General features: G+C 38.3%; 1 protein-coding gene across 2 annotated transcripts in view; it reads left to right on the top strand.

The window, feature by feature from the left end:
• BCAS3 (BCAS3 microtubule associated cell migration factor) overlaps window positions 1–13,390 on the top strand; it is a 2,220,355-nt gene that overhangs the window by 72,233 nt on the left and 2,134,732 nt on the right. For both annotated transcript variants that reach the window (XM_053707348.1, XM_053707349.1), the window contains exons 2-3: window positions 458–547; window positions 759–813. In XM_053707348.1, the coding sequence (XP_053563323.1) occupies window positions 477–547; window positions 759–813 (126 nt within the window). In that variant the 5' untranslated portion in view covers window positions 458–476. The remainder of the gene's footprint in view (window positions 1–457; window positions 548–758; window positions 814–13,390) is intronic.

Genomic DNA, 13,390 nt, shown 5'->3' with positions numbered 1-13,390 from the left:
AAACTGTAATAGAAAATGTAATTCTCTGATTCTTAGAGCATTTAATGTTTGCATTGCTGGCAATAGGTTACTATTTATTAAACACAGACAAAGGGATTAAAAACATAGATAAAGACCCGTTTGGAAGCCACAAATATAGCAGCTCTCAAGAAAATAGAAAAAGACTTGCGGTTGTTTCTCTGTGCAGCTGCAGCTCCTGATTGGTTGATCAGATATGTCCTGTTCAGATGTTTGTGTTTAAGCCCTTTGCAAGGATTAAACACATACTTATCTAGCTTCAATGCAAAAATGACTTGCCCTAAGGAATTAGGCTATTTAGTGTTTGCTTCCAAGTGTCCCTCTAATTATGATGGAGGCTCACCGTGAAAAGATTTTCTGGTACTGCATAAGACAAATTACTGTTGTTTCTTTAGATATCCAGGTGTATAATCTTATAAAAAATAAACTGTTTCCGCAGATACAATTTCGGTTTCAAAATGACAACAGAATCTCCTCGCCGTCCGAGCAGGTGCACAGGGGGAGTGATGGTTCGACCTCAAGCAGTCACGTAAGAATTGAGTATTCAATTTACTTTTGTTCTTTCTTAGGTTCCTTTGCATATTAAAGTCTTCTTTTTCTGTTTGAAGCAATTCAGCGACCTGTTAACATTCAACTTTAATAGGTTCTAGATCTAACAATATTTATATTGTTTGTTTTGGTTGTTTGTGTCAAAAATTGGTACTGTGTTTTTTGTCATATATAATATTATTGTTTTTCAGGGAACAGTCTTATATGGAAAGTGTTGTTACATTTCTACAAGATGTTGTACCACAGGTCAGTACCTAATAATAATGAGCATAATGTGTTCTCCAAATGCTGAAACCTGTTAGTGCATTTCTTATCTACTTATATAATCTTTCTGTTTGCAAGCTGGAATCTCTCTTTCACTTTTGTGCATTAAAAATGTTTCAATTAAGTTTTTTTTACTGTTTTCTTTACTGGGTTTAAAGATACATTAAACACTTTGAGATGGTAATATGAATTAAAACATATATACAAAAAAACTCTACAATATACTTTCATTATTTATTTTGTCCCCTTTTCCTGTTATTCCATTTTGAAATTGTGAGCATTTCAGTTCCTGTAAGAAATGGAAGTGCAGAACACAGTCATTGGCTGCACACTCGAGTGACCTATTTTTAACTATATCTAATTGACCACAGCACAGAAGGTAACTTAAGTTACAACATGTCAGCTCCCATTGTTTTATAGACAATAAAACTTTACTCTTATTTTGTCAATATATAACCAACTAATGAAACTTAAAAAAATCTACATGTTACTCTGACTAATGTTTTCTTTGAATGCTTCATTCTATCCACCATTTATTTAGTGTTTAATGTCCCTTTTAATATTACTTAGAGTACATAGTAGCCCGTTTACATTGATGTACCACAAATGTTAAACAAATGTGGAAGCAAAAATCATGTTAAAAATATTTTATACTCTTCCTTTTAAGAGACCAGCATCAACTTTTACTATGTCAGGGAAGTATTATAATGATTTTGTTTTGGCAATCTGTGCCGCCTCCTTTTTTCCCTGAAAAGCTGAAGCTATGTGATTATTATTTTTTTTGTTGGCACATTGCTATCTGACAAAGCAGCATTATATATTATTATATATTGTGCTTCTCTTTAATTTTTGTTCTTTAGATTATGGGTGTTGTTGCATTTAAATTGCTTGAGTAGAATATTGTATTTGAAATGTTGCTTGCAACTGAACAGCATCTTTAGAATTGTGTCCTGGCCATATGTGAAACATTAAAATATATTCTCAGGTAGTGTTGCCAGATACATATTTAGAAGGTCACTGTGTAGTTTAGTTAGGGACAAGCCATTGGAGACCTGATAGTGTTGCAGGGGGTTAGAGATACCACAAATGTACTTTCTCAGAACTGCAGTGTTTAAATACACTTTCATTACAGACAACATTGTAATCAATTGGTGTAATCTCAGGTCACATGGCAATTTTACTGTTGTAATGTCTGGGATATTTTAAAAGTGGCCCTTTACTGCAGCATTTAAATGCAGCAACATTATTAAACTGATATTACCCAAATAAGTTATCATATGTTTTAGCATGAGGGATCTAAAGCCTTTGCTAAGCTGATTTTTAGTATTTCTTTGCTGCTTGCATTTAAACACTATTGTAAGTTATATTTCAGTGAGTAACCCACACAAACTGTATATTGTTTTTTCTCCAACATTGGTGTGTCCGGTCCACGGCGTCATCCTTACTTGTGGGAAATATCTCTTCCCCAACAGGAAATGGCAAAGAGTCCCAGCAAAGCTGGCCATATAGTCCCTCCTAGGCTCCGCCCACTCCAGTCATTCTCTTTGCCGTTGCACAGGCAACATCTCCACGGAGATGGTTAAGAGTATGTGGTGTTTAGTTGTAGTTTTTTATTCTACTATCAAGAGTTTGTTATTTTAAAATAGTGCTGGTATGTACTATTTACTCTGAAACAGAAAAAGATGAAGAATTCTGTTTGTGAGAGGAAGATGATTTTAGCAGACAGTAACTAAAATCATTTGCTGTTTCCACATAGGACTGTTGAGATGAAGTAACTTCAGTTGGGGGAAACAGTTAGCAGACTTTTCTGCTTAAGGTATGACTAGCCATATTTCTAACAAGACTGTGTAATGCTGGAAGGCTGTCATTTCCCCTCATGGGGACCGGTAAGCCATTTTCTTAGTCTCAAACAGAATAAAGGGCTTAATATGGGCTATAAAACTGGTAGACACTTTTATGGGCAAAATCGATTGCTTTATTTGGCCATTTTATACATGTTTATGCTGGTAATTCACATTTATAAACTTGGGGAACGTTTTTTAACGTCCGGCACTGTGTTAGACACCTTTTCCAGTCAGGAAGGGCATTCCCAGTTGTAGGCTGAGCCTCATTTTCGCTCCATTACTGCGCAGTTACTTTTGAGAGCAAGACATGCAGATGCATGTGTGAGGATCTGAAAGTAGTTGGAAAAGTTCCTAGAAGGCTTCATTTGGTATCGTATTCCCCCCTGGGTTTGGTAAAGTCGCAGCAAAGGCTGTAGCTGGGACTGTAGAGGGGTTAAAACTGTAACCGGCTCCGGTTTCGTTATTTTAAGGGTTAAAGCTCTGAAAATTGGTGTGCAATACTTTGAATGCTTTAAGACACTGTGGTGAAATTTTGGTAAATTTTGAACAATTCCTTCATACTTTTTCACATATTCAGTAATAAAGTGTGCTCTGTTTAAAATTTAAAGAGACCGTAACGGTTTTGTTTCAAAACGGTTTTTGTGCTTTATTGACAAGTTTAAGCCTGTTTAACATGTCTGTACCTTCAGATAAGCTATATTCTATATGTATGAAAGTCAATGTGTCTCCCCCTTCAAAATTGTGTGATAATTGTGCCATAGCGTCCAAACAAAGTAAGGACAGTACTGCCACAGATAATGAAGTTGCCCAAGATGATTCATCAGATGAAGGTAGTAGACATGGTTCTACATCATCTCCTTCTGTGTCTATACCAGTTTTGCCCACGCAGGAGGCCCCTAGTACTTCTAGCGCGCCAATGCTTATTACTATGCAACAATTGACGGCAGTAATGGATAACTCCATAGCAAATATTTTATCCAAATGCCTGCATATCAGAGAAAGCGCGATTGCTCTGTTTTAAACACTGAAGAGCAGGAGGGCGCTGATGATAATTGCTCTGTCATACCCTCACACCAATCTGAAGGGGCCATGAGGGAGGTTTTGTCAGATGGGGAAATTTCAGATTCAGGAAAAATTTCTCAACAGGCTGAACCTGATGTTGTGACATTTAAATTTAAATTGGAGCATCTCCGCGCACTGCTTAAGGAGGTGTTATCTACTCTGGATGATTGTGACAACCTGGTCATTCTAGAAAAATTATGCAAGATGAACAAGTTCCTAGAGGTTCCGGTGCACCCCGACGCTTTTCCTATACCCAAGCGGGTGGCGGACATAGTGAATAAGGAGTGGGAGAAGCCCGGCATACCTTTTGTTCCCCCTCCTATATTTAAGAAATTATTTCCTATGGTCGACCCCAGAAAGGACTTATGGCAGACAGTCCCTAAGGTCGAGGGGGCAGTTTCTACTCTAAACAAGCGCACTACTATTCCTATCGAGGATAATTGTGCTTTCAAAGATCCTATGGATAAAAAATTGGAGGGTTTGCTTAAAAAGATTTTTGTACAGCAAGGTTACCTTCTGCAACACATTTCGTGCATTGTTCCTGTCACTACAGCAGCGTGGTTCTGGTTCGAGGAACTAGAAAAGTCGCTCAGTAGAGAGACTCAATATGAGGAGGTTATGGACAGAGTTCACGCACTTAAGTTGGCTAATTCTTTTATTTTAGATGCCGCTTTGCAATTAGCTAGATTAGCGGCGAAAAATTCAGGGTTTGCAATTGTGGCGCGCAGAGCGCTTTGGCTAAAGTCTTGGTCAGCGGATGTATCATCCAAGACAAAATTGCTTAATATACCCTTCAAGGGTAAAACTCTCTTTGGGCCAGAATTGAAAGAGATTATCTCAGACATCACTGGGGGAAAGGGCCAAGCCCTCCCACAAGATAGGCCTTTCAAAGCCAAGAATAAGTCTAATTTTCGTTCCCTTCGTAATTTCAGGAACGGACCGGCCTCTAATTCTGCATCCTCTAAGCAAGAGGGTAATGCTTCACAGACCAAACCAGCCTGGAAACCGATGCAAGGCTGGAACAAGGGTAAGGAGGCCAAGAAGCCTGCTGCTGCTAACAAAACAGCATGAAGGAGTAGCCCCCGATCCGGGACCGGATCTAGTGGGGGGCAGACTCTCTCTCTTTGCTCAGGCTTGGGCAAGAGATGTTCAGGATCCCTGGACGCTAGAAATAGTTTCTCAGGGTTATCTTCTGGAATTCAAGGAACTACCCCCAAGGGGAAGGTTTCACATGTCTCACTTATCCTCAAACCAAATAAAGAGACAGGCATTCTTACATTGTGTAGAAGACCTGTTAAAAATGGGAGTGATACACCCAGTTCCAATGGCGGAACAAGGAATGGGATTTTACTCAAATCTGTTCGTAGTTCCCAAAAAAGAGGGAACCCTCAGACCAATTCTGGATTTAAAAATCCTCAACAAATTTCTCAGAGTACCATCGTTCAAAATGGAAACCATTCGAACGATTCTACCTACAATCCAGGAAGGTCAATTTATGACTACCGTGGATCTAAAGGATGCGTACCTACATATTCCTATCCACAAAGAACTTCAAGGTTCCTTGCTACGGGTCCAGATCCAGGGATCCCAAGGCGACTCTAGTGGATGCACTAGTAGCGCCTTGGTCCTTCAACCTAGCTTATGTGTTTCCACCGTTTCCTCTCATTCCCAGGCTGGTAGCCAGGATCAAGCAGGAGAGGGCCTCGGTGATCTTGATAGCTCCTGCGTGGCCACGCAGGACTTGGTATGCAGACCTGGTGAATATGTCATCGGCTCCACCATGGAAGCTACCTTTGAGACAGGACCTTCTTGTACAGGGTCCATTCGAACATCCAAATCTGGTTTCCCTCCAGCTGACGGCTTGGAAATTGAACGCTTGATTCTATCAAAGCGTGTGATAGATACTCTGGTTCAAGCCAGAAAACCGGTAACTAGAAAAATTTACCATAAAATATGGAAAAGATATATCTGCTGGTGTGAATCCAAGGGATTCCCATGGAATAAGATCAAAATTCCTAAGATCCTTTCCTTTCTACAAGAAGGTTTGGATAAAGGATTATCAGCGAGTTCTCTAAAGGGACAGATTTCTGCTTTATCTGTCTTACTACACAAACGACTGGCAGCTGTGCCAGATGTTCAAGCATTTGTTCAGGCTCTGGTTAGGATCAAGCCTGTTTACAGACCTTTGACTCCTCCATGGAGTTTAAATCTAGTTCTTTCAGTTCTCCAAGGGGTTCCGTTTGAACCTTTACATTCCATAGATATTAAGTTGTTATCTTGGAAAGTTTTTTTCTTGGTTGCTATTTCTTCTGCTAGAAGAGTTTCTGAGCTATCTGCTCTGCAGTGTACTCCGCCCTATCTGGTGTTCCATTCAGATAAGGTTGTTTTACGTACTAAGCCTGGTTTTCTTCCAAAGGTTGTTTCCAACAAAAATATTAACCAGGAGATAGTTGTACCTTCTTTGTGTCCGAATCCAGTTTCAAAGAAGGAACGTTTGCTACACAATTTAGATGTAGTCCGTGCTCTAAAATTCTATTTAGAAGCTACAAAAGAGTTCAGACAAACATCTTCTCTGTTTGTCGTCTATTCTGGTAAAAGGAGAGGTCAAAAAGCGACTTCTACCTCTCTTTCCTTTTGGCTTAAAAGCATCATCCGATTGGCTTACGAGACTGCCGGACGGCAGCCTCCTGAAAGAATCACAGCTCACTCTACTAGGGCTTTGGCTTCCACATGGGCCTTCAAGAACGAGGCTTCTGTTGATCAGATATGTAAGGCAGCGACTTGGTCTTCACTGCACACTTTTGCCAAATTTTACAAATTTTATACTTTTGCTTCTTCGGAGGCTATTTTTGGGAGAAAGGTTTTGCAAGCAGTGGTGCCTTCTGTTTAGGTAACCTGATTTGCTCCCTCCCTTCATCCGTGTCCTAAAGCTTTGGTATTGGTTCCCACAAGTAAGGATGACGCCTGTTTTTTTAATCAGGTTTGATGAATTATTTTCTCTAACTACAGTCACCACGGCACCCTATAGTTTCTCCTATTTTTTCCTCCTGTCCGTCGGTCGAATGACTGGGGTGGGCGGAGCCTAGGAGGGACTATATGGCCAGCTTTGCTGAGACTCTTTGCCATTTCCTGTTGGGGAAGAGATATTTCCCACAAGTAAGGATGACGCCGTGGACCGGACACACCGTTGGAGAAAGTAATTTATCAGGTAAGCATAAATTCTGTTTTTTTCCAGTAGGCCCAGCATATTGAAAATATACTATTATTTATTTTTCATGACATCTCAGAAAAATTGCTAAAACGTATATTTCTTTCATGTAATTGGCAAGAGTCCATGAGCTAGTGACGTATGGGATATACAATCCTACCAGGAGGGGCAAAGTTTCCTAAACCTCAAAATGCCTATAAATACACCCCTCACCACACCCACAATTCAGTTTTACAAACTTTGCCTCCTATGGAGGTGGTGAAGTAAGTTTGTGCTAAGATTTCTATGTTGATATGCGCTTCTCAGCATTTTGAAGCCCGATTCCTCTCAGAGTACAGTGAATGTCAGAGGCATGTGAAGGGAGTATCACCTATTGAATGAAATGGTTTTCCTCACGAGAGATCTATTTCATAGGTTCTCTGTTATCGGTCGTAGAGATTCATCTCCTACCTCCCTTTTCAGATCGACGATATACTCTCATATACCATTACCTCTACTGATAACCGTTTCAGTACTGGTTTGGCTATCTGCTATATGTGGATGGGTGTCTTTCGGTAAGTATGTTTTTATTACTTATGACACCTCAGCTATGGTTTGGCACTTTATGCATTAATATAAAGTTCTAAATATATGTATTGTACTTATATTTGCCATGAGTCAGGTTCATGTATTTCCTTTTTTGCAGTCTGTCAGTTTCATATTTGGGGCAAATAAACATATTAAGAAATATTTTTCTTACCTCGGGTTTAGTCTTTTTTCAAATTGACTACATTTTTCTTGCAGATTGCGGGCGCCAAATGCTAGACTTTATTGCGTCATTCTTGGTGCGAGAATTTTTTGGCATGAAAGTACGTCCATTGACGCAAGTTCGTAATTTCCGGCGTCGTAGTTGACGCTGTGTTCCTTACACAAGGTTGCGTCGTTAGTGACGCAAGTGTGTCATTTCCGGACGTTGTTAGCGCCAAAAAAAATTCAGTTATGTTGTGCGTCATACTTGGCGCCAAATGTTTTCATTATTTTATCACCCCATTGCTATTTGCCTCTTGCCTTTTTCTATGTCAGAGGGCTAGGCTATTTGCATTTTTTCCCATTCCTGAAACTGTCATATAAGGAAATTGATAATTTTGCTTTATATGTTGTTTTTTATTTTATATTTTGCAAGATGTCACAATCTGATCCTGTCTCAGAATTATCTGTTGGAACTTTGCTGCCTGATATCGGTTCTACCAAAGCTAAGTGCATTTTATTTCCGATTGTCATTTGTAAATAGTTGTCATGATAAACTTTTACATGTAGATAATGTGTCCATCAGTAATAGTACATTGCCTTTTGCTGTTCCTTCAACTTTTAATGTACATGTTATACCTATGAATTTTAAGAATTTGTTACTGATTCTATTCAGAAGGCTTTGGCTGCTATTCCACCTTCTAATTAATATAAAAGGTCTTTTAAAACTTCTCATAAGATGATGAAATTTTAAATGACCGACAACATAATGAATTATCCTCCTCTGATGAGGATCTATCTGATTCAGAAGATCCTTCCTCAGATATTGACACTAATAAATCTACTTATTTATTTAAAATGAAGTATTTTCATTCTTTGTTTAAAGAAGTGTTAATTACTTTGGATATTAAGGAAACTAGTCCTCTTGATATTAGAACTAGTAAATTCTGTTTTTTAAAACCTCCTGTGGTTACTCCAGAGGTTTTCTTCCTGTTCCTGAGGCTATTTCTGATATGATTTCTAAGGAATGGAATAAGCCAGTTACTTCTTTTATTCCTTCTTCAAGGTTTAAAAAATTGTATCCTTTACCAGCAATTTTTATAGAGTTTTGGGAAAAGATCCCCAAAGTTGATGGGGCTATTTCTACTCTTGCTGTACGTACCTCTATTCCTATGGAAGATAGTACTTAAGTTCCTTTAGATAGGAAACTTGAATTTATCTAAGGAAAGCTTATTTATATTCAGGTCATCTTCTCAGGCCTGCAATTTCTTTGGCGGATGTTGCAGCTGCATCAACATTTTTGTTGGAGAATTTAGCGCAACAAGAATTTGATTCTGATTTATCTAGCATTGTTCGCTTACTGCAACATGCTAATCATTTCTGTTGCCATTTTTTTATATCATCAAGATTTATGTTAGATCTATGTCTTTAGCTATTTTTAGCTAGAAGAGCTTTGTGGCTTAAATCTTGGAATGCTAATATGACTTCTAAGTCTAGATTGCTATCTCTTCTTTCCAAGGTAATAAGAGACCTAAGGGTAAATCTAAAGCTTCTAACCGTTTTCGTTCTTTTTGTCAAATAAGGAACAAAAACCTAATCCTTCCCTCAAGGAATCTGTTTCCAATTGGAAATTTTCATCAAATTGGAATAAATCCAAGCCATTTAAGAAACCAAAGCCAGCCCCTAAGTCCACATAAATGTGTGGCCCTCATTCCAGCTCAGCTGGTAAGGGGCAGTTTAAGGTTTTTTTCAAGGATGTTTGGACAAATTCTGTCCAAAATCAATGGTTTCAGAGTATTGTCTCTCAGGGGTATCAAATAGGATTCTGAGTAAGACCTCTCTGATGCATCCCAGCAAATACAGTAAATGCTCAGGCTTCCCTGAAGTGTGTTTCAGACCTGGAGTTTCAGGGGTAATCATGCCAGTTCTTTTTCAGGAACAGGGTCTGGGGTTTTATTCAAATCTATTCATTGTCCCAAAGAAGGAAAATTCATTCACACCAGTTCTGGATCTGAAAATTTTGAATCGTTATGTAAGAGTACCAACTTTCAAATGGTGACTTTAAGCACTATTCTGCCTTTTGTTCAGCAAGGACATTTCTCTTACTTGGTGTATCCAGTCCACGGATTCATCCTTACTTGTGGGATATTCTCATTCCCTACAGGAAGTGGAAAAGAGAGCACACAGCAGAGCTGTCCATATAGCTCCCCCTCAGGCTCCACCCCCCCAGTCATTCTCTTTGCCGCTCTAACAAGTAGCATCTCCACGGGAGGGTAAAGTGAATGTGGTGTTAGATTTGTAGTTTTTATTTCTTCAATCAAGAGTTTGTTATTTTAAAATAGTGCCGGTTTGTACTATTTACTCTGTGGCAGAAAGTGATGAAGATTTCTGCTGAGAGGGAAACGATTTTAGCATGTTGTAACTAAAATCCATTGCTGTTCCCACACAGGACTGTTGAGTACCGGAGAACTTCAGTTGGGGGGAACAGTTTGCAGGCTTAACTGCTATAAGGTATGCTCAGTCACTTTTTTTCTAGTCAAGACTTAGTAATGCTAGAAGACTGACAAGAATCCCCATGTGGGGAAGGTAAGCCATATTCTGAGACTTAGTATAGAAGGATGGCTTAGTTAAAAGGGCTTAAAACGCTGTTGGACACTGTTAAGGGGAAATCGATTATTTTATTACAATAATCTGATATTTGTACAAGTGTGTGTTACATTTGGAATACTTTTTTGGTGTTTTATTCCGCATGGCATATCTTTAGACACCTATTTTGGCTTGGGAAGGCCCCACAACTCCGGAGTGAAGAGGGAGGGGGCCTAAATTTTGCTCCTCAGTTGCGCAGTTCATTTGGCAGACAGCTTCATGCAGCTTCACATGTAGAGTCCAGAGATTGCTGGAGGACTTCAGAGAGGCTTATTTTCGTTCAAAACTAATCCCCAAGGAAGGTAGGGCCACAGCAGAGGCTGTGGCATGGTGCTGTAGTTTGTTAAACCGGTGGCCTGCTTTAATTTGCTCCGGTTTGGGCAGTAAGGGGTTAATTGTCTTGAAATTTACTGTGCAATCATTTCAAAGCATTAGGATCATATGGTGAAAATTTCATAAAGATTGGACGTTTTTTTGAGGTTTAGTAAAAAAGTGTGCGCTTTTTATTATTTAAATACAGGGATATCTGTGATAAGAAGTATTACAGGTCTCCTATAGGAGGCGTTAATAGACAATGATAAATATTGCTAAAATCAGTGTGCAACTCGTCACACAATATACATAATGTAAAGAAATTAAAATTGTTAAAAGTATGTATATATACAGATTTGGCACGTGACCAATCTGGCAATAGATAAGTTCAAATGGTATCCAACAAAGTCCAAATATAGAACAGGCAGCTCTCGGTCTTCACCCAAACGATGGTGTAGCTTCTAAAATGGATAACTGTAATGAAAACAGAAACAGAGGCGCCACATGTGTAGATCAATCAAAGCTGACAATATCCAAGCGATACAAGATACAGGGTACTCACAAACGTGAAGGCACTCTCTTGTGCCTGTAGAGGCAGGCTGGTATTCTCACAGCAAACCAGCTGGCTGTACAAGGGAATCCCCTTCGTGATATCCTGTGTTACTAGTTGTCCCAATAGCAACCCTTGCCTGGGTCACTTATCGCAGAATGGAACTGGAGTGAAGAGGGGAGAAAGGCTAAACAGCCCTTAGGTTACTTGCAAGGGAAATGCCACACTAACACCAGACTTGTAAAAAATAAACCAAGTATTTTATTGTTCCAAAATAAAAATACCATCAGTGCAACAAATTACAGCTGGGTGTGTTAAAAGGCAAATCTCCTTGTATGTGCAGAGATAATAGCGACGCGTTTCTCAGGGATAACCCTGTTTCATCAGGCTTGTATACTCTAACCCTGTTTGGCTTCCCTTTAAATAGGGCTCAGTAACCATATGTTTGCAATAAACCCTCCCCTTCCTTCATATAAACCAATAATACCTTTCCTGTCCAAAAACGCCCACTTGTTGCTATAATTAAAGTAATATTAAAAATTGTGTGTAAATATGAGCTAGCCTATATGATACCCTATAAATTATGACCAATATGTTATTAACTGTGAAATTAAATTAGTATAATTCCGTGCCGATTATAAAATAATTTTGAGTGCACTGGTGTAAACAAACTACGTGAGTAAAAACTCCTTAGCCAATTGCGGACAACCTTAGGGAGGCTTGTGTCTCATAAGGTGTCTGATTGGTTTACGTCCTACTAGTATGAACAACTACAAGGACCATCATGCCTCTGTGTGTCATGCTGGATCTTCCCGGAAATGTAACAGCATGATTGTCAGTCTGTTATTTTGGTACCCCCACGGAGGCGTATGTAAAAAACTTATAACGAGGTACACGGGTTACGTGATGATAAGCAATAATAAACCCCAATGCGTCAGTGGAGGCACCCGATTGGTCAGAATAAACATCTACATAAACGTGCTAAAAATAGAGGTTATATGTCAATAGACAATGATTAATCTGCTGATATTAATAAATGAATGTCTAAGTGTTGCCTCAAATGATTGTACAATGTCGGTAATTGTTAGCCGAATATCTAAAGTGAAAGTGCAATAATAGACGTGACTATCCTTCCTGTGTGTGTTTAATTCTATAGGCATATATCTATAATGATAATTGTGGTAGAAGTAAGACATGTATACTAAGTGTAGTGCTAAATAATATAATAAACCTATACTAATATGAACATATATGCATGTGTAAAACATATATATATATATATATATATATATATATATATAAATACATGTTTAGACGCCTATGGTTAATCAAACATTGTGTGTACGTTATACCAAAAGTATAATGTGAAAGTGACTATAGGCTCATGAGGATGTTTGAACAGCCACATCGCTCAAACAATAAACTAACTGTATATTAATAAATACTTATAGTGAGTCTAAAAAATATGTGGAAATTATTCCAACATATATGAAAAAGTGACTTTAGTCCCATGTGGATGTTAGAATGGCCACATAACCTGAACATATACACACAATATATAAGTAATGTCCTCCAACATGAAAAATGTAAACAAAGTGTGTTTACATATGGCTAAAAAAATACAATAAATATACTAAAAAATATAGCTAAGCAACAAGTGGGCGGGGAAAGTCCAGTGTACAGAAACTCCTTTATACTTACAAAAATCAATTGAATAAAATATGTATTTTAGAAAGAAATAATAATAATGTTAATTAAAAATTAAAAACATCATAAATAATAAAGATGAAAATTAAAATTAGGTGATGAGAAATATAATGTCAATTAATCTACAGATGCGACTATGGTACTCGGAATTAATCTGCAGATACGACAAAAGTACTCAGAATGGACCTAACACTATAACACTATAAAGAAAAGTCATATGAATGCAGCTGAATCTATAACCTCATTGAGGCCAGTGGGAAATAGACTATTGAATTTAAAAATCCAATAGGTTTCCCTTTGTCTAAGCTTATTAAACCTATTGTACAGATTACTTTTGGGGATACTTTCTATTGGAGTAATTTTGAATGAACATTTTCCAGATATATATTTCTCACAAATATGTCGGGATACACTATGTTTAGATGACTTTACTTTGATGTTCCTTAAGTGTTCACTCCATCGAGTTCTGACCTTCCTACAGGTCCTGCCTATATACTGCATCCC

The sequence above is a fragment of the Bombina bombina genome, chromosome 3 (assembly GCF_027579735.1).
Source record: "Bombina bombina isolate aBomBom1 chromosome 3, aBomBom1.pri, whole genome shotgun sequence".
Classification (NCBI taxonomy): domain Eukaryota; kingdom Metazoa; phylum Chordata; class Amphibia; order Anura; family Bombinatoridae; genus Bombina; species Bombina bombina.
Note: the sequence above shows the minus strand (reverse complement) of the source record. Positions and strands in the feature narration are given on the sequence as shown.